The 21,312-nt window shown below is 39.0% G+C and overlaps 1 protein-coding gene across 1 annotated transcript; it reads right to left on the bottom strand.

The window, feature by feature from the left end:
* Positions 1-881: 881 nt before the first annotated feature.
* On the bottom strand, positions 882-21,154 carry LOC104423313. Its single transcript, XM_010035821.2, has 2 exons — positions 20,507-21,154; positions 882-983 (listed from the first exon to the last, which is right to left on the bottom strand). Exons 1-2 carry the CDS (start codon positions 21,152-21,154, stop codon positions 882-884), a joined length of 750 nt encoding a protein of 249 aa, XP_010034123.2.
* Between the last annotated feature and the right edge of the window lie 158 nt (positions 21,155-21,312).

The raw sequence follows: 21,312 nt of genomic DNA, 5'->3' as shown, positions 1-21,312 counted from the left end.
TGCTTTAGGTTTCTAGCAAACAGTAATAGCACTTTTACTGTAGCGCACACAATCACAACTTGATCGAAAATCCGTATGCCTTCGAAAAAGTATGGTCATGTAAGTTAGAAAATTATTGTGAGTAACGGGTGTTAAAGCATATTAATACAAACACTCAGAGATGTGTTCATGAATATATCCCTGTAATTAGAAAGGAATCTTTAGTTTCTTCCATATATCTAAACATCGTGTGCTCTTAGTTGATGAGTCAATCAAATAATGATAGGTGGATCAAGCCTTCTGATCTCACACGAACATCGGAACAGCTTTAGAACCGGTTATTCTCAAATGCCATGGCACAACAACCACCAATTTAAAATAACTTTCAGATTTCATTGTTGAATTTCTAGTGTGATCAAATTAGTTGTAAGAAGTCGCCATTCTTGCGGGCCTTACCTCGTCTTAGCAGAAGTCCATCACTTTGTCTCCAGGAAGCCTCTTACAATCCCTCGTTTTATGGACCATAGCTTGTCTAGAGCAAAGCAGTAGATTACTTATTAATCATGTGATTGTCGTACATATCTCACAGATGTTCTCAATTTCTTCGGGATATCAGTTAATAGTACATTGATCGATTTCTTGAACCAGATGGATCAATGCACATAAAACACATTCGTGCAGCATGACAAGCATATGGACATTAGAAGCAACGTACGTCTTAGGCACCATATACCAAAGATCAATAATCACTCAAGAACTAATTTCTTAGTAATACATAATAATAGAGCCTAATATCACATGGCGGATTGAAAAGCTTCATCAGCATCTTACAAAGTAACAGGAACAAAATACCCCAGCAAGCCGATATGAACAGAGAGTTTCTAAAGTTGAAGAGTAGCATTTCACTGAGGCCTTCCCCGGTTGAATCTGTCTGTGAGAACTTCGCTGAATATGTCCGTGAGAACTGTTTTGGAGTGTAATGAAGCGCTCAACAGCTCTATGGCCTGATTAAAGATCACACGAAACAAAACAAGTTACATAAAAAGGGGTACTTGAGAAAAGACACCGTGGCAGCTTTTTTCGCAAGTTTAGAATGCGTACTTCAGGTTTCGAGCAAATAGTAAAAGAACTCTTGCAATAGCTCACATAACCAGAAGTTGATCATAACTCTGAATGCCTTCTAGAAAGGCCTGCTCATGTAAGTTGAAGAATTAACGTGGACAATGGGTGTTAAAGCATCTTGATACAGAGACTCGGAGATGTGTTCATAGGATATATCCCTGTAACTAGATTGGAATCATTAGTTTCTTCTTTCATATACCTGAGCATTGATGTGCTTTTAGTTGATGAGTTAACACCAGATAGTGATGGGAATGGATCAAGCCTTCTAATTGTTGGAGAAATCTTCTTGAAATGTTTTGAAGTTGACAAAACGTTTCTATCAGTCTAGTCTAAAGGCTTGCAGACTCTGCTGTTTAAAGTCTGAAGACCTCCGGACAGCCAGACTCAAGACTCAAAGTCTATCCTCATTGACAGTCTCTAATCCATTGAAGAAAGGTTATCCAGAACTGGATGTTTCGTTAAGGATTTAACCTTATCAACTGGAGAAGATCTCGTGGCTGGAGAAGACATAACGGAGTCCTTTGATTGATCGAAGATTGATTCGATAATGGAAGATCCGGTGATTGCCTAAATATTATTGGAAGGTTCTACTTATGGAAACTGAGATCCTGATTGTATGGGTGAACATGATTGATGGGCTATCAACACGTTCCTTTTATAGCTTGAACATGATATTGCTAGTATGAGTACCTAGAGGGGGGTGAATAGGTATATAAAGAATTTTTCTCAAGCAATTGCACAATACTAGACAGTTGGATGAAACGATAGTCAAAGTAAGACTCGAGAGAAGAGAAAATTTAACACGCGGTTTATAGTGGTTCGGCATATCAAGCCTACGTCCACTCTTCTTCACCGACAGCCTATTGGCTGGATTCCACTATGAACAAGAAAGAGGTTACAGCACAGCTTTGCCTTGATTCCACAAAGTGTAGATGTTCTACCACACCTCCTCAAGATTTCTCACAAATATAGACTCTCTCTTTCGTATACAAGTATTCGCTCAAAGGATTTGTCTAAACAAAAGGAGCTTCGGACTTTGGAATTCTTCTATCGCGCACACCTTGAACGACTAAGACAGTCTTCCTTATATACTCCTTTATGCCATCATACCGTTGGCACTTACCAAAGGAATTCCTCCAATCTACCCGTTGGGCGGAATCAATTAGGAAGATTGTCCAAGCTATAAATGGAACGTGTTGATAGCCCATCAATCTGTTCGCCCATACAATCGGGATCTCGGTTTCCATAAGCGAGAACCTTCCAATAATATTTAGGCAATCACCGGATCTTCAATTATCGAATCAATCTTCGATCAATCAAAGGACTCCGTTTATGTCTTCTCCAGCCATGAGATCTTCTCCTTGATAAGGTTAAATCCTCAACGAAACATCCAGTTCTGGATAACCTTTCTTCAACGGATTAAAGACTATCAATGAGGATAGACTTTGAGTCTTGAGTCCGGCTGTCCCAAGGTCTTGAGACTTTAAATAGCGAGTCTCAAGCCTTCGGACTAGACGATAGAAACGATTTGTCAACTTCAAAACACTTCAAGAAGATTTCTCCAACAATCTCCCTTTTGATGGTGACAAAACTTTCCTCGCAGATTTGGATATCTTTGACCTGCAAAACATTTTTTAAACACATATGCATATCTTATAGAGGTAAATGTCTTAACAGAATAACACTAGAATCTGCAATCACAGAAAATAGGTTAGTCCAGTATATGATGAAGTCATCCGATATCAATATTAGTTAATAGAAGCAGTCAAGTCTAAGTCTAGTTCAGTTCTCATCCAGACACAAACCAAAGTCAAACAGATTCAAACCACAAAACAATCCAACAAAAACAATTAAAAGTTGAATGAAAGGTTTTTGATCAAATCTTGCATCTCTCCCCTTTTGTCATCATTAAAAAGGATGAGATGAAGTTAAGATTGCTTGGGAACACGGACAAGCTGGAAATCTTCCATAGACCGAACGATGCCTTCCAGCCTTTTAAAGTCTTCCTTTAGCCGTGCAATCTCCTCACTCTTGGCATTGGCCTGATTCGAACAGAGAGGGCTTGCATTTTATCATTCAATGAACAGGAAGAAGCTTGACCTTCATTCTTCAAGCTTTGAACTTCGCATCCCAAGGCATAAATCTGACCTCGCATCTCCAAAAGAATATCCATAATTCTGCGAAAATCTGCTCCATTATCAGTTTGAGTACTTGCTTTAGCTCGATCTGATGGAGTAAATGCAGATGATGGTAGATCAGCATAATCTTGCAGGTTTGGCGATGAAACTTCATGACCTTCTTCTGGAAATTGAGATGCATAAACATCCTCTGGGTGCTGGTGAGCGGCCGACTCCTTCACTTTCATCGGGACATGAAGACTTCACTCCTTTCTCCCGATCTCCCCCTGTTTCCATGCCTACGGTGGAGAAGAGTGTTCTTCGAGTTCTCCTTCTTCTCTTCTTTCTTCTTCGAGTCTTTCCTCCTCTGTTTCTTTTTCAGCTTCTATTTCTTCTTCTTCCTTCTCCTCTTCTTCTTTCGTCATTTGCTCCGATTCTTTCGTGGAATAGGACGACTTAAATTCTTCAAAGCCAATGCAGAGATAGTGATGTCTTCCTCATCATCTTCATCCTCAACAAGGAGAGCTCTTCTTCTCTTGGATGGAGCAACCATGGGCTCCTTCCCTTTTCTTTTAGCTGCGAAGATATTTGATGAGATTTTGCGAGTCTTCTCCTTGAATTTCTCCAACTCCTTGCTCGGTTCCTTCGGACGCATTTTGGTCACCATTTTCAGACCTACCACCATATGATCGCATGGTCGAACACAAAAGATTTGTGGAGGCTAAATATTCAGATGTCCGAATAACTTCGTAACAAGGCTTGGGTAAGGAGCTGACCTCTGTCCTTCATCATTGCTCTATACATGTGAAACATCACGGCGTGAGGAGAGAAAACCTTTTTCCAAAAGAATGGCATACATCAACTTGGCCTCGAACTTGAAACATCGGTCTTGGAAGTCGATTTCGGTCGGAGGCAATTAATCACAATCTTGTGAAGCAAGATGTTGAATGCACCCATCCTTAAGTAGGTGATCTTTTCATCTGTTCTCCTGTCCTTCACCAGTTCAAGAGTGGCCCGAGCAATGGAAACTTTGATTGGCTGATATCTTCCTCTTTCGACTTCTAACACATCTCGCCACATATTCATATCCACTACATAATCTTGGTCTTTAACGCTGAGAATCTATTTGCATCCAAAAGCTTAGATTTGAATAGAAATATGCAGTTAATTCAGCATAGGCCTCTGTAGAGTCAGAGTAGAACTTTTCAAGTTGAAGATAACTGAACTTTTCCCTCAAGTTTATATTCACAGCATCCAGAAAATCAAAATCTACACTCCTAGGGTTTATCACCCCACGCTTTAGCAATTTCGAGTACGAGATCCTTTTGCTCCTTTGATCTGAACAAATCTCCCCTTTTCCTTGGTTTTCAACCGCAACACCCATTTTCGGTTGGAATTGGTGCACAATTTATCATCATCATTCCCATCTACGATTCGGCCCCCGATCACGAGGATCACTTGGGATATTTGCGAGGTTTCCTCGGCCACCCCTTTTTGAGCAACTCCCAAACTTTCCATTTTTTTTCGAAAAGATATATTCGTTCCCATGTCCTTTGTCTTTAAGAAAATCATCAATGTAGTTCAAATGAGTACGAATTCCTTTTAGGGCACGATATAACTAGTAAATATAAGCGGGCTTTTGAACTCTTACGAGTCTGCATCCTCGATGATTTCTTCACATTGTTGATGATCAACGCCTTGAGGACTAGATGGAGGAGAATGACGCTGTTGAGAATGTTGTGGGCTCGCTTGCTGATCAGGTTACTTCATCTTCGGTAAGATCGAAGTGCGTAGGCCCCTCACTCATCCACCGTGGTCCCACGCTGCAATTCTCGAAGACTTTCTTGAGGATGACATCTTTCTCGGTTTTGGAAGATTCCTTGCTTGACTTTCCCGGAAAGATGACAACTTTTTGAGGATTAAACGAAGAAGACAAACGGGAATGGAGGATCGATGCTTTCTAGGGTTTTTGAGAGAAAGTGAAGAGGAATCGACAGTTCACGATCGCTTAAAAAGAAGGATAAACGAACTGTCATAAAGGAAATAAAAATATGCCTTTTCAAAATAACTATCTTTTTCCGCAAAAATAGTCATTTCAAACATAACTTCCCTTTTGAAAATGAAACGATGCAATATTTACGCCAATTAAATATAGCAACAATTTAAACACAATCTGACAATCGTACCTTTTCAAGATGAGATTCAAGAGAGAAAGACTTACGGTCGACGGACGTACCAAGATTGTCTTTCGGATAAAGTCTTGTAAGTCCGAGTCTGAAAGTCTTTAGACTTTGATATCCTCATACCTCAAAATGTTGAGTCTGGAGCGTATAGACTCAAATTGATTTTCTCCAAAGGATTTGTGAATATATCCGCCATTGATTCTTTGAGTCAACAAATTGAATTGAAACATCTCCATTTTGAACATGATCTCTTATAAAGTGATGTCGAATCTCTATATGCTTTGCTCTTTAGTAGAGAATTGGATTTTTGGTGAGGTTGATAGCGCTGGTGTTGTCGCAATTAATCTCCGTGCATGAGTCTTCAATTTCAAAGTCTCTTAGCATTGTTTTATCCATAGAATTTGCGAACAGCAGCTTCCCGAGCTACATACTACACATACATTGTTGAAAGAGACACGGTGCTTTGTTTCCTTGAAAACCAAGACACTGCATCCCGCTTCCAAGCAAGCGGCAAGTTCCCGAGTGCTCTTTCTATCAACTCTTCCGCAACCGGCGGATCTGCGTTTGAATATCCCCGGAAGATTAAAGTCTCCCTTCTTAGGATACCAAAGATCGATGCTTGATGATGAAGCAACGCATTTAATGATGCGTTTCGCAGCACCGAGATGGGATTCTCTAGGATCGATTGAAACCTAGCACGAGATGCAAACACTCAACAAGATGTCGGAGTCTAGAAGCGGTAAGATAAAGGAGTGAACCAATGATACTACATGGCTTTTGATCAACTTTCTTCCCTTCTTCATCTTTGTCTATCTTTAAAGAACTTGACATCGGTATGTTGGTCTTTTTGCACTTTTCCAGTCCAAATCTTTTGACAAGATCATTAACATATTTTTCTTGATAAATAAAAGTTCCTTCCTTCAATTGTTTTACTTGAAGACCAAGAAAGAATGTTAACTCTCCCATCATACTCATTTCAAATTCATCCCATAGACTTAGAAAATTTCTTGCACATATTTTCATTAGAAGATCCGAAAATAATGTCGTCCACATATATTTGTACAAGTAAGAAACTTTTGTTCTCATTTTTGATAAATAAAGTAGTATCCACTTTACCTTTGACAAAACCATTTTGTATTAAAAACTTACTTAATCGTCGTACCAAGCTCGAGGTGCTTGCTTTAAACCATACGAGCCTTCTTGATCAAGAAGGCGAGTCTAGCTTCTTTGGGTCTTCAAACCACAGTGGTTGTTCCACATAAACTTCCTCTGGATGACTCCATTTAGGAATGCGCTTTTGACGTCCATTTGGAATAACCTGAAATTCTTATAACAAGCAAACACAAGTAATAGTCGAATAGCTTCTAACCTTGCTGGAGCATAAGTCTCATCATAGCCTATTCCTTCTTCTTGCGTATATCCCTTGGCCACGAGTCTTGCTTTGTTTCGTATGACTTTTCCTTTCTCATTCATCTTGTTTCAACACCCATTTAGCTCCAATAACGGTTTTACCTTTTGGTTTGGATGTCAATTTCCAGGACATCATTAATGCTAAACTGCTCGAGCTCTTCTTGCATAGCTTCAATCCAGCTTTCATCGAGATAAAGCTTCTTCTATGCTTTTTGGTTCAATTTCATAAACGAGCCACGGCACTAGACTCTTCTCGCCTTTTGGATCTGTGCGAATTCCTTCATTCATTTCGCCGATTATAAGATCTTTGGGATGACTGGACTTATGCTTCCGGTTACTCGTTGATCTGTCTCTCGGTTGATGATCTCTTTCCTTGTTTGGATCTTCACGAACATCTTGAAGCTAGTTTTCAGTGCTGAGATGCTTCTTGAGATGTAAGCTTTGGAAGATGCGGAGCGTTCGAGACTCTTCTTGATGAGTCGACTTGATTCATCTTGCGTTGAGTCTTGGAATTTGACATTCATTGACTCCTCCATAGACTCCGGCTCTTCTTGTTATAGACTTTGAAGGCTTTGCTTGATGTAGAATATCCAAGGAAGATACCTTCATCGATCTTTCTTCAAACTTACCAACTCGATCTTTTGCATTTTTCAATATAAAACATTTGCAACCGAATACATGAAAGTATGAAACAATAGGCTTCTTATCTTTGAACAATTCGTAAGGGGTTTCTCTATAATAGGTCTTAAGAAGACTCTATTGATCATATAACATGCTGTTGAAACACTTCAGCCCAAAATCGTGAAGAAATCTTACTTTCAATTAAAAGAGTTCTAGCCATTTCTGAAGAGATCTGTTCTTTCGTTCCACAACTCCATTTCTTTGAGGAGTATATGGAGAGGAGAACACATGATTAAAGCAGATTCATCACAAAATTTTGTAAAATCTTGATTTTCAAATTCACCTCCATGATCTGTTCTTATACTTGAGATAACACATCATTTTTCATTTTGAACCTTTTTAGCAAACTTTTCAAAATACGAGAAGGTTTCGGACTTACTTGCAAGGAAATATACCCAAGTAAAACGGGAGTAATCGTCCACAATTACTAGGCAATATTTCTTACCTCCAATACTCTGTGTTGGTTGGTCCGAAGAGATCCATATGCAGCAAGCGTAGTACATGATTAGTAGAGACATGATTTATTGGCTTGAATGAATTTCTTACCGCTTTCCCGGAGAATACATGGAGTGCATGGATCGAGTCTTTTGATAAGGTAATTTGGGTAGTCCTCGAATAAGCTGCTTTGATGAGATTTTGGCTAATTGCTTCATGTTGACATGACCAAGCTTTTGCCATAAGCTTGCTTTGTCTTGAATTGAGATGAAACATTGCGATTCATTTGGTTTCACATCCGTCAAGATAAATGTTTCCATGTCTACGACCCATGAAAGATCGAGTAGAGTCTTTCGATTCCGAACATATTCCTTCTTGAAAAAGATCTTGAAACCGGTATCACACAATTGACTAATGCTTTGAGAAGATTGTAATTGAGTCCTTCCACTAAGGAAACATTACTTTTTGTGAGATTTCCAATTTTCACAATTCCAAATCCCACAATACTCCCTTTGCTTTGTTTCCTCCAAATGAAACTTTTCCACCATTTACTTGAGCAATCTTTATAAAACAATTTGAGTCTCCTCAGTGTGTCTTGAGCATCCACTGTCAAGATACCACTTTACCTTTTCTTGACAAGGACCTGCATTTAAAAAAGAGTCTCAAGCTTTCTTTGGTACCCAAACTTTCTTGGGTCCTTTTGTGTTAGTAACATAAGGTATAGCCCATATTCTCTTAACAGGTTTCCAAACCATAGGACACTCTTTTTCAAAGTGATCCAGATTTGCATTTTGAACATTTTAGAGCATTTCTTCCTACAGATTTTACAAAAACTTTCTTGAAGTGATTTTTGTAAACCTCTCTCGAGAGTCTTTTCTTAATTCTTTCTTTTACTTTAGGAAAATCAATCGGGAATTGTTTCTTCTGTCATACCTAGACCGGACTTATTGAAGTAAGGTCTTTGAGCTGAAAGAATTTTCTCAAGTTTTTCGGACCCTATTGAAAATTTCTTTGAGATATTTGATAAGTCTGTTTTTAAAAAAGCATTTTCTTTTAAAAGATCATCTTCATTTTCTTTAAGAGTGGAAACAATCAAGTCAAGACTTTTAACTCTTTCTACTAAAACATTTTCCTTTTGTTTTAGAGCTAAGTTTTCCTTTTTCAGTTCGGAAATTCTTTTGAGAGAAGTCTTAAGACTAAAACATAATTCATCAATATATTTAGAAACTTTGACAGGAATTTTAATATCACTTGCCTCAAATTCACTGTCTGAGTCTGATCCAGAGTCTGAGTCTGATTGTGCCATCAGACATAGATTGGCATATTCATTATCACTTTCTTCACACTCTATGTCACTCCAGGTTTCAGCTTTGAGAGCTTTTCGAAATCTTTCAGCTTTTCCTTTCTTCTTCTTCATAAAAGGACAGTTGGAGTCGATGTGTCCCTTTTTCTTACATTCAAAAGCGAGACTATGTCTTTGTTTGGTTCCTCATCGTCAACGGACTTGATCGCTGTCTTTGAAAGCTTTGTTTCTTTGAGTTGAACCTTCTTCCTTTTCTATTCAGTTTTACGAATCTTCTTATCATGAGAGCAAGCTCCTCATCGTCCATATCTTCTTGAATCGTATCATCGGAATCATCATTTGATTTTAATGCAATGGATTTCTTACCTTTTGGATCTTCATCTTCATTGATCTGTTCCACTTCATAAGACCAAGAGTTCCAATTAGCTCGTCAACGAGATAGTGGCATAATTCTTTGCGTCTCTCTTATTGAAGTCTTTATGTGATTCCAATCCACTGGAGAGTCCACGCAAGTAGCTTGTTTACCTTCATGGGATTAGAAGTTGGTTGACCTTGATTTTCAAGACCATTCACAATATCGTAAACGACTAAACATGTCGGATATAGATTCTCCTGGTTTCATTCTAAAGGCTTCGTATTGACCAAGAAGAATGTTGATTCTAGTTTCCTTCACTCGATCTGTTCCTTCATAAGTGATATGCAATCTGTCCCAAACTTCTTTTGCTATACCACAAGAAGATATTCTATTATATTCAGTTGGTGATAAAGCACAATATAAGGAGTAAATTGCTTTTGCATCGAGTGCTTGTCTCTTGTTTATTTCTTCCTGAGACATTCCGCTGGTTTCATCAGTTTCTTTTCCTCTTTCGGAGGCGATGCGTGGTAGGAGTAATTCATTTTTCTACAACGTCCCATTCCGGAGGATCCTTTGATCGAAGGAAAGCTTTCATCTTGTTCTTCCGGATGTTGTAATCCTTTCCATCAAAGTAGGGTGATTGTGCAGTATTGCTTTGCCCTTCCATCGGCCCAGTGCTAACATACTAGCCATGGATCTTTTACTACGAAGTAAAACACTTCAAATAAAGTAAGTACACAGGCTACGATACCAATTGATATTGCTAGTATGAGTACCTAGAGGGTGAATAGGTATATAAAGAATTTTCTCAAGCAATTGCACAATACTAGACAAGTTGGATGAAACGATAGTCAAAGTAAGACTAAGAGAAGAGAAAATTTAACACGCGGTTTATAGTGGTTCGGCTTATATCAAGCCTACGTCCACTCTTCTTCACTAACAACCTATTGGCTGGATTCCACTATGAACAAGAAAGAGGTTACAAAGACACGGCTTGCCTTGATTCCACAAAGTAGATGTTCTACCACACCTCCTCAAGATTTCTCACAAATATAGACTCTCTCTTTCGTATACAAGTATTCGCTCAAAGGATTTGTCTAAACAAAAAGGAGCTTCAGACTTTGGAATTCTTCTATCGCGCACACCTTGAATGACTAAGACAGTCTTCCTTATATACTCCTTTATGCCATCATACCCGTTGGCACTTACCAAAAGAATTCCTCCAATCTACCCGTTGGGCGGAATCAATTAGGAAGATTGTCCAAGCTATAAATGGAACGTGTTGATAGCCCATCAATCATGTTCGCCCATACAATCGGGATCTCGGTTTCCATAAGCGAGAACCTTCCAATAATATTTAGGCAATCACCGGATCTTCAATTATCGAATCAATCTTCGATCAATCAAAGGACTCCGTTTATGTCTTCTCCAACTGACCATGAGATCTTCTCCAGTTGATAAGGTTAAATCCTCAACGAAACATCCAGTTCTGGATAACCTTTCTTCAACGGATTAGAGACTGTCAATGAGGATAGACTTTGAGTCTTGAGTCTGGCTGTCCCAAGGTCTTCAGACTTTAAATAGCGAGTCGCAAGCCTTCAGACTAGACTGATAGAAACGATTTGTCAACTTCAAAACACTTCAAGAAGATTTCTCCAACAAAACAATCTTCCTAATTGATTCCGTCCAACGGGTAGATTGGAGGAATTCCTATGGTAAGTGCCAACGGGTATGATGGCATAAAGGAGTATATAAGGAAGATGGTCTTAGTTGTTCAAGGTGTGCGCGATAGAAGAATTCCAAAGTCCGAAGCTCCTTTTTGTTTAGACAAATCCTTTGAGCGAATACTTGTATACAAAAGAGAGTCTATATTTGTGAGAAATCTTGAGGAGGTGTGGTAGAACATCTACACTATGGAATCAAGGCAAAGCTTTGCTGTAACTTCTCTTTTGTTCATAGTGGAATCCAGCCAATAGGTGTCGGTGAAGAAGAGTGGACGTAGGCTTGATATAGCTTCGAACCACTATAAACCGCGTGTTCAATTTTCTCTTCTCTCGTCTTACTTTGATTAACGTTTCCTTCTCTACTGTCTAGTATTGTGCAATCGTTAAAGAAAATCTTTTATATACCTATTCACCCCCTCTAAGTACTCATACTAGCAATATCAATTGGTATCGAGCACGTGTACTTACTTTATTTGAAGTGTTTTACTTCGTAGTAAAAGATCCATGGCTAGTATGCTAGCACCGGGGCGATGGAAGAGCAAAGCAATACCAGACCACCCTACTTTGATAGAAAGGAGTACAACATCGGAAGAACAAGATGAAAGCTTTCCTTCGATCAAAGGATCCTCTGGAATGGGAAGTTGTAGAAAAGGAATTACTCCTACCACTGCATCGGTTCGAAGAGGAAAAGAAACCGATGAGACCACGGAATGACTTAGGAAGAGATAATCAAGACACAAGCACTCGATGCAAAAGCAATTTATTCCTTATATTGTGCATTGTCACCAACTGAATATAATAGAATATCTTCTTATGTTACAGCAAAAAGAAGTTTGGGACAGATGCATATCACTTATGAAGGAAACGAGATCAAGTGAAGGAAACAAGAATCAACATTCTTCTCGGTCAATACGAAGCCTTCAAAATGAAACCCGGAGAATCTATATCGACATGTTTAGTCGTTTTACGAGATATGTGAATGGTCTTGAAAATCAAGGTCAACCAACTTCGATCCCATGAAGGTAAACAAGCTCACTGCGTGGACTCTCCGGATTGGAATCACATAAAGACTTCGATAAGAGAGATGCAAAGAATTATGCCACTATCTATCGACGAGCTAATTGGAACTCTTCGGTCTTATGAAGTGGAACGGATCAATGAAGATGAAGATCCAAAAGGTAAGAAATCCATTGCATTAAAATCAAATGATGATTCTGATGATGTTCTCAAGAAGATATGGACGATGAGGAGCTTGCTCTCATGATAAGAAGATTCGAAACTGAATAGAAAAGGGAGAAGGTTCAACTCAAAGAAACAAAGCTTTCAAAGACAGCAGACCAAGTCTCAAGTGATGATGAGAACCAAACAAAGACGTAGTCTACTTTGAATGTAAGAAAAAGGGACACATCGGGATCTAACCGTCCTCTTTCTTAAAGAAGAAGAAAGGAAAAGCTGAAAAATTTCGAAAAGCTCTCAAAGCCGAAACCCGGTGGATACAGAGTGTGAAGAAAGTGATAATGAATATGCCAATCTATGTCTGATGGCACAATCAAACTCAGACTTTGGATCAGACTCAGACGGTGAATTTGAGGCAAGTAATTTTAAAATTCTTGTCAAAGTTTCTAAATACATTGATGAACTGTGTTTTAGTCTTAAGACTTCTCTCAAAGAATTTCCGAACTGAAAAAGGAAAACTCAGCTCTAAAACAAAAGGAAAATGTTTTAGTAGAAAGAGTTAAAAGTCTAGACTTGACTGTTTCCACTCTTAAAGAAAATGAAGATAATCTTTTAAAAGAAAATGCTCTTTTAAAAACAGACTTATCAAATATTTCAAAGAAATTTTCAATAGGGTTTGAAAAACTTGAGAAAATTCTTTCACTCAAAGACCTTACTTCAAGAAGTCTGGTCTAGGTATGACAAAGGCGAAACAATTCCCTTGATTGATTTTCCTAAAGTAAAAGAAAGAATTAAGAAAAGACTCTCGAGAGAGGCTTACAAAAATCACTTCAAGAAAGTTTTTGTAAAATCTGTAGGTAGAAATGCTCTTAGATGTTCAAAATGCAACAAATCCGGATCACTTTGAAAAGAGTGTCCTATGGTTTGGAAACCTGTTAAAAAATATGGGCTAATACGCTTATGTTACTAACACCAAAGGACCCAAGAAAGTTTGGGTACCAAAGAAAGCTTGAGACTCTATTTTAAATGCAGGTCACCGTCAAGAAAAAGATAAAGTGGTATCTTGACAGTGGATGCTCAAGACACATGACAGGAGACTCAAATTGTTTTATAAAGCTTGCTCAAGTAAATGGTGGAAAAGTTTCATTTGGAGGAAACAGCAAAGGAAGTATTGTGGGATTTGGAACTGTGAAAATTGGAAATCTCACAATAAGTAATGTTTCCTTAGTGGAAGGACTCAATTACAATCTTCTCGGCATTAGTCAACCGTGTGATACTTTGGTTTCAAGATCTTCTTTCAAGAAGGAATATGTTCGAATCGGAAAGACTCTACTTTCAGTCTTTCATGGGTCAAGACATGGAAACATCTATCTTACGGATGTGAAACCAAATGAATCGCAATGTTTCATCTCAATTCAAGATGAAGCAAGCTTATGGCACGTAAAGCTTGGTCATGTCAACATGAAGCAATTAGCCAACATCTCATCAAAACAGCTTGTTCGTGGACTACCCAAATTACCTTATCAAAAGACTGATCCATGCACTCCATGTATTCTCGGGAAAACGGGTAAAGTTCATTTAAGCCAATAAATCATGTCTCTACTAATCATGTACTACGGTGCTGCATATGGATCTCTTCGGACCAACCGTGAATACAGTATTGGAGGTAAGAAATATTGCCTAGTAATTGTGGACGATTACTCCCGTTTACTTGGGTATATTTCCTTGCAAGTAAGTCCGAAACCTTTCTTGTATTTTGAAAAGTTTGCTAAAAAGGTTCAAAATGAAAAAGGATGTGTTATCTCAAGTATAAGAACAGATCATGGAGGTGAATTTGAAAATCAAGATTTTACAAAATTTTGTGATGAATCGGCTTTAATCATGTGTTCTCATCTCCATATACTCCTCAAAGAAATGGAGTTGTGGAAAGAAAGAAAACAGATCTCTTCAGAAATGGCTAGAACTCTTTTAATTGAAAGCAAGATTTCTTCACGATTTTGGCTGAAGCCTGTTTCAACAGCATGTTATATCATCAATAGAGTCTTCTTAAGACCTATTCTAGAGAAAACCCCTTATGAATTGTTCAAAGATAAGAAGCCTATTGTTTCATACTTTCATGTATTCGGTTGCAAATGTTTTATATTGAAAAATGCAAAAGATCGAGTTGGTAAGTTTGAAGAAAGATTAGATGAAGGTATCTTCCTTGGATATTCTACATCAAGCAAAGCCTTCAAAGTCTATAACAAGAAGAGCTACCTCAGGAGGAGTCAATGAATGTCAAATTTCAAGACTCAACGCAAGATGAATCAAGTCGACTCATCAAGAAGAGTCTCGAACCTCGCCTCCGAACCTTCCAAAGCTTACAACTCAAGAAGCATCTCAGACTCTGGAAAACCAGCATCAGGATGTTCGTGAAGATCCAAACAAAGAGAGAGATCATCAACCAGACAAATCAACAAGTAACTAGAAGTATAAGTCCAGTCATCCCAAAGATCTTATAATTGGCGAAATTAATGAAGGAATTCGCACCAGATCCAAAAGGCGAGAAGAGTCTAGTGTTGTGGCTCTCGTTTATGAAATTGAACCAAAAAAGCATAGAATAAGCTTTATCTGATGAAAGCTGGATTGAAGCTATGCAAGAAGAGCTCGATACCAGTTCATTAATGATGTCCGGAATTGACATCCAAACCAAAAGGTAAAACTTATTGGAGCTAAATGGGTGTTCGAAACAAGATGAATGAGAAAGGAAAAGTCGTAAAACAAAGCAAGACTTGTGGCCAAGGATATACGCAAGAAGAAGGAATAGACTATGATGAGACTTACGCTCCAAAGAGTAGCAAGGTTAGAAAGCTATTCGACTATTACTTGTGTTTGCTTGTTATAAGAATTTCAGGTTATTCTAAATGGACGTCAAAAGCGCCTTCCTAAATGGATTTATCCATGAGGAAGTTTATGTGGAACAACCACCGGGGTTTGAAGACCCAAAGAAGCCAGACTCGCCTTCGTGAAAAGGCTTTGTATGGCTTAAAGCAAGCACCTCGAGCTTGGTACGACAAATTGAGTAAGTTTTAATACAAAATGGTTTTGTCAAAGGTAAAGTAGATACGACTTTATTTATCAAAAGGAAAACAAGAGTTTCTTACTTGTTCAAATATATGTGGATGACATTATTTTCGGATCTTCTAATGAAAATCTGTGCAAGAAATTTTCTAAGTCTATGCGGGATGAGTTTGAAATGAGTATGATGGGAGAGTTAACATTCTTTCTTGGTCTTCAAGTAAAACAATTGAAGGAAGGAACTTTTATTTATCAAGAAAATATGTTAATGATCTTGTCAAAAGATTTGGACTAGAAAAGTGCAAAAAGACCGACATACCGATGTCAAGTTCTTTGAAGATAGACAAAGATGAAGAAGGAAGAAAGTTGATCAAAAGCTGCCATGAGAGCATCATTGGTTCACTCCTTTATCTTACCGCTTCTAGACCTAACATCTTGTTGAGTGTTTGCATCGTGCTGGGTTTCAATCGTCCGATCCTTGAGAATCCCATCTCGTCGCTGCGAAACGCATCATTAAATGCGTTGCTTCATCATCAAGCATCGATCTTTGGTATCCTAAGAAGGAGACTTTAATCTTCTCGGGATATTCGACGCAGATCTGGCCGGTTGCTGAGTTGATAGAAAGAGCACTGGAACCCGCCAGTTGCTTGGAAGGGACAAAGGTCTTGGTTTTCAAGGAAACAAAGCACTATGTCCCTTTCAACAACGAAGCAGTATGTAGCCTTGGGAAGCTGCTGTTCGCAAATTCTATGGATAAAACAACAGCTAAGAGACTTTGAAATTGAAGACTCATGCACGGAGATTAATTGCGACAACACCAGCGCTATCAACCTCACCAAAAATCCAATTCTCCACTCAAGAGCAAAGCATATAGAGATTCGACATCACTTTATTAGAGACCATGTTCAAAATGGAGATGTTTCAATTCAATTTGTTGACTCAAAGAATCAACCAAGCGGATATATTCACAAAGCCTTTGGAGAAAAATCAATTTGAGTCTATACATTCCAGACTCCACATTTTGAGGTATGAGAATATCAAATTCTAAAGACTTTCAGACTCAGACTTACAAGACTTTATCTGAAAGACAGTCTTGGTACGTCCGTCAGACTATAAGTCTTTCTCCCTTGAATCTCATCTTGAAAAGGTACGATCGTTAGACTATGTTTAAATTGTTGCTATATTTAATTGACGTAAATATTGCATCGTTTCATTTTCAAAAAGGAAGTTATTTTTGAAATGGCTATTTTTGCGGAAAAAGACAGTTATTTTGAAAAGGCATATTTTTATTTCCTTTGTGACGGTTTGTTTATCCCTCTTTTTAACCGATCATGCACTGTCGATTCCTCTTCACTTTTCTCTCAAAATAACCCTAGAAAGCATCGATCCTCCATTCCCGTTTGTCTTCTTCGTTTAATCCTCAAAAAGTTGTCATCTTTCCTGGAAAGTCAAGCAAGAATCTTCCAAAACTGAGAAAGATATCATCCTCAAGAAAGTCTTCAAGAATCGCAAAGCGGGGGACCACGGTGGATGAGTGAGGGGCCTACGCACTTCGATCTTGAAGAAGTGACTCCAACAGCAAGCGAGCCCACAACATTCTCAACAGCGTCATTCTCCTCCATCTAGTCCTCAAGGCGTTGATCATCAACAACGGAAGAAATCATCGAGGATGCACTCGTAAGAGTTCAAAAGCCCGCTTATATTTACCAGTTATATCGTGCCCTAAAAGGAATTCGTACTCCTTTGAACTACATTGATGATTTTCTTAAAGACAAAGGACATGGGAACGAATATATCTTTTCGCGAAAATGGAAAGTTTGGGAATTGCTCGAAAAGGGGTGGCCGAGGAAACCCTTGCAAATATCCCAAGTGATCCTCGTGACCGGGGCCGAATCTTTGTAGATGGGAATGATGATGATAAATTATACAGTCAATTTCAACCAAAAATGGGTGTTGCGGTTGAAAATCAAGGAAAAAGGGAGATTTGTTCAGATCAAAGGAGCAAAGGATCTCGTACTCCGAAATTGCTGAAGCGTGGGGTAATAAACCCTAGGAGTGTGGATTTTGATTTTACGGATGCCGTGAATATGAACTTAAGGGAAAAGTTCGGTTATCTTCAACTTGAAAAGTTATGCCCGACTCTGAGAGGCCTATGCTGAATTAACTCGCATATTTCTATTCAAATCTAAGCTTTTTGGATGCAAATAGATTCTCGTTCGGCGTTAAAGACCAAGACTATGTTGTGGATATGAATATGCTTTGGCAGATGTGTTAGAGTCGAAAGAGGAAGATATCAACCAATCAAAGTTTCCATTACTCGGGCCACACTTGAACTGGTGAAGGACAGGAGAACAGATGAAAAGATCACCTACTTAAGGATGGGTGCATTCAACATCTTGCTTCACAAGATTGTGATTAATTGCCTCCGACCGAAATCAACTTCCAAGACTGATGTTTCAAGTTCGAGGCCAAGCCGATGTATGCCATTCTCTTTGGAAAAAGGTTTTCTCTCCCTCACACCGTGATGTTTCACATGTATAGAGCAATGATGAAGGACGAGAGGTCAACTCCTTACCCAAGCCTTGTTACGAAGTTATTCGAGACATCGAATATTCAGCCTCCACAAATCTTTGTGTTCGACCATGCGATCATATGGTGGTAGGACTGAAAATGGTGACCAAAATGCGTCAAGGAACCGAGCAAGGAGTTGGAGAAATTCAAGGAGAAGACTCTGCAAAATCTCATCAAATCTCTTCGCAGCTAAAAGAAAAGGGAAGGAGCCCATGGTTGCTCCATCCAAGAGAAGAAGAGCTCTCCTCGTTGAGGATGAAGATGATGAGGAAGACATCACCATCTCTCGCATTGGCTTTGAAGAATTTAAGTCGTCTGTTCCATAGAAAGAATCGGAACAAATGACGAAAGAAGCAGAGGAGAAGGAAGAAGAAGAAATAGAAGATGAAAAAGAAAACGAGAGGAGGAAAGACTGAAGAAGAAAGAAGAGAAGAAGGAGAACCCGAAGATCACTCTTCTCCACCCGTAGGCATGGAAACAGGGGAGATCGAGGAGAAAGGAGTGAAGTCTTCATATCCGTGCAAGTGAAGGAGTCGTCACCGCTCACTGGGGACCTGAGGATGTTTATGCATCTCAATTTCCAGAAGAAGGTCATGAAGTTTCATCGCCAAAGCTGCAAGATTATGCTGATCTACCATCGTCTGCATTTACTCCATCAGATCGAGCCGAAGCAAGTACTCAGACTGATAATGGAGCAGATTTTCGCAGAATCATGGATATTCTCTTGGAGATGCGAGGTCAAATTTATGCTTTGGGATGCGAAGTTCAAAGCTTGAAGAATGAAGGTCAAGCTTCTTACTGTTCATTGAATGATAAATTGCAAGCCCTCTCTGTTCAGAATCAGGCCAATGCCAAGAGTGAGGAGATTGCACATCTAAAGGAAGACTTTAAAAGGCTTGAAGGCATCATTCATCTATGGAAGATTTCGGCTTGTCCGCGTTCCCAAGCAATCTTGACTTCATCTCATCCTTTTTAATGATGACAAAAAGGGGAGAGATGCAAGATTTGATAAAAAAAAAAAAAATTTCATTCATTAAACTTTTAATTGTTTGTTGGATTGTTTTGTGGTTTGAACCTATTTGACTTTGGTTTGTGTCTGGATGAAAACTGAACTAGACTTGGACTTGACTGCTTCTATTAACTAATATTGATATCTTATGGATGGCTTCATCATATACTTGGACTAACCTATTTTTCGTGGTTGCATTCTAGTGTTATTCTGTTAGCCATTTACCTCTATAAGATATGCATATGTGTTTGACAAATGTTTTGTGTCAAAGATATCCAAATCACAGAAAGTTTTGTCACCATCAAAAAGGGGGAGATTGTTAGAGAAATCTTCTTGAAATGTTTTGAAGTTGACAAAACGTTTCTATCGATCCTAGTCTCGAAGGCTTGCATCTCCGTTTAAAGTCCGAAGACCTCCTGACAGCCAGACTCAAGACTCAAAGTCTATCCTCATTGACATCTCTAATCCATTGAAGAAAGGTTATCCCGTAACCGGATGTTTCGTTAAGGATTTAACCTTATCAACTGGAGAAGATCTCGTGGCTGAGAAGACATAATGGAGTCCTTTGATTGATCGAAGATTGATTCGATAATGGAAGATCCGGTGATTGCCTAAATATTATTGGAAGGTTCTGCTTATGGAAACCGAGATCCTAATTGTATGGGCGAACATGATTGATGGGCTATCAACACGTTCCTTTTATAGCTTAAACAATCTTCCTAATTGATTCCGTCCAATGGGTAGATTGGAGGAATTCCTGTGGTAAGTGCCAACGGGTATGATGGCATAAAGGAGTATATAAGGAAGATGGTCTTAGTTGTTCAAGGTGTGCGCGATAGAAGAATTCCAAAGTCTGAAGCTCCTTTTTTGTTTAGACAAATCCTTTGAAATGAATACTTGTATACAAAAGAGAGTCTATATTTGTGAGAAATCTTGAGGAGGTGTGGTAGAACATCTACACTGTGGAATCAAGGCAAAGCTGTGCTGTAACTTCTCTTTGTTCATAGTGGAATCCAGCCAATAGGTCATCGTGAAGAAAAGTGGACGTAGGCTTGATATAAGCCGAACCACTATAAACCGCGTGTTCAATTTTCTCTTCTCGCAGTCTTACTTTGATTAACGTTTCCTTCTACTGTCTAGTATTGTGCAATCGTTGAAGAAAAATCTTTTATATACCTATTCACCCCCCTCTAGGTACTCATACTAGCAATATCACTAATCTCATACAAACATCTTAGTAGCTCTAGAACCGGTGATTCTCTCCTACCATGGTACCAAACATGACATACAACCACTAGTTGAAAATCAAACCATCAGATTTCATTGTTGAATTTCTAATGTGGTCGAAATATTTGTATGAGGTAGCAACTTTTGCGGGCCTTACCTTGTCCAAGCCAAAGTCAACCACCCTCTCTTCAAGATCCCCAATTTCGTGCACATTGAACCTGTTGAACAGAGTAACGCAAGAGATGATGGACATGGGCTTTACAGTCAGGTCATCCATCACCACGTATGTGACGACGTCTCTCACATACCCACCCTTTCCACTAGGTATTTTGGCAGAGGATGCCGCATCAGCAGCTGGTCCTGCGAGCCATGACAGTTTCTTGCTCATCATATTGTTGCAACCAGGAAATCTCGTAGAAGGGGAATCCGTCACATAGCTACTGCACGAAGTGATGTGCACACCGGAAATATGATGGCAAGTGTAGTATTTAATTGGCGCTAATGGCGGAGCTTCGGGCAACAATGAGCGCAGAACATCTGGACCAGAGCTCCGTGCCTTGGGCTTCAACAGAGCCTCTTTCTCTCTACGTTCAATGTATGTGTCACTGAGATTCTCGACACTCGCATAAAGATTGCGCACGCCGCTGGCCACACCTGCTTTAGAGAGAAGACTCACAATGGTTCCAACTGGCAAAGCCAGACCATGGAAAAGGAAATCCACAAAGTCCTTTCCGGCTTCGGCGAAGAGGATGGTCTGGTTTCTCTTGTCGACAAGAAGCTTCAAACTCATCTTGTTTTCTGCCATGCTCGCCCTTGGTCTGTGCAGCAGAATCAAGCGTACCAATAAGCCAGTTTTAATCCATAATATTATGGAAGATTTGCTAAAAATCTACTTTCTGTTTTTCTAATATTTTATGTATCTCTTATTATCGATTAGGATTTACATTTTGTTTTTTAGTTAGC

This window comes from Eucalyptus grandis, chromosome 10, assembly GCF_016545825.1.
Source record: "Eucalyptus grandis isolate ANBG69807.140 chromosome 10, ASM1654582v1, whole genome shotgun sequence".
In the NCBI taxonomy this organism is placed as follows: Eukaryota; Viridiplantae; Streptophyta; class Magnoliopsida; order Myrtales; family Myrtaceae; genus Eucalyptus; species Eucalyptus grandis.
Note: the sequence above shows the minus strand (reverse complement) of the source record. Positions and strands in the feature narration are given on the sequence as shown.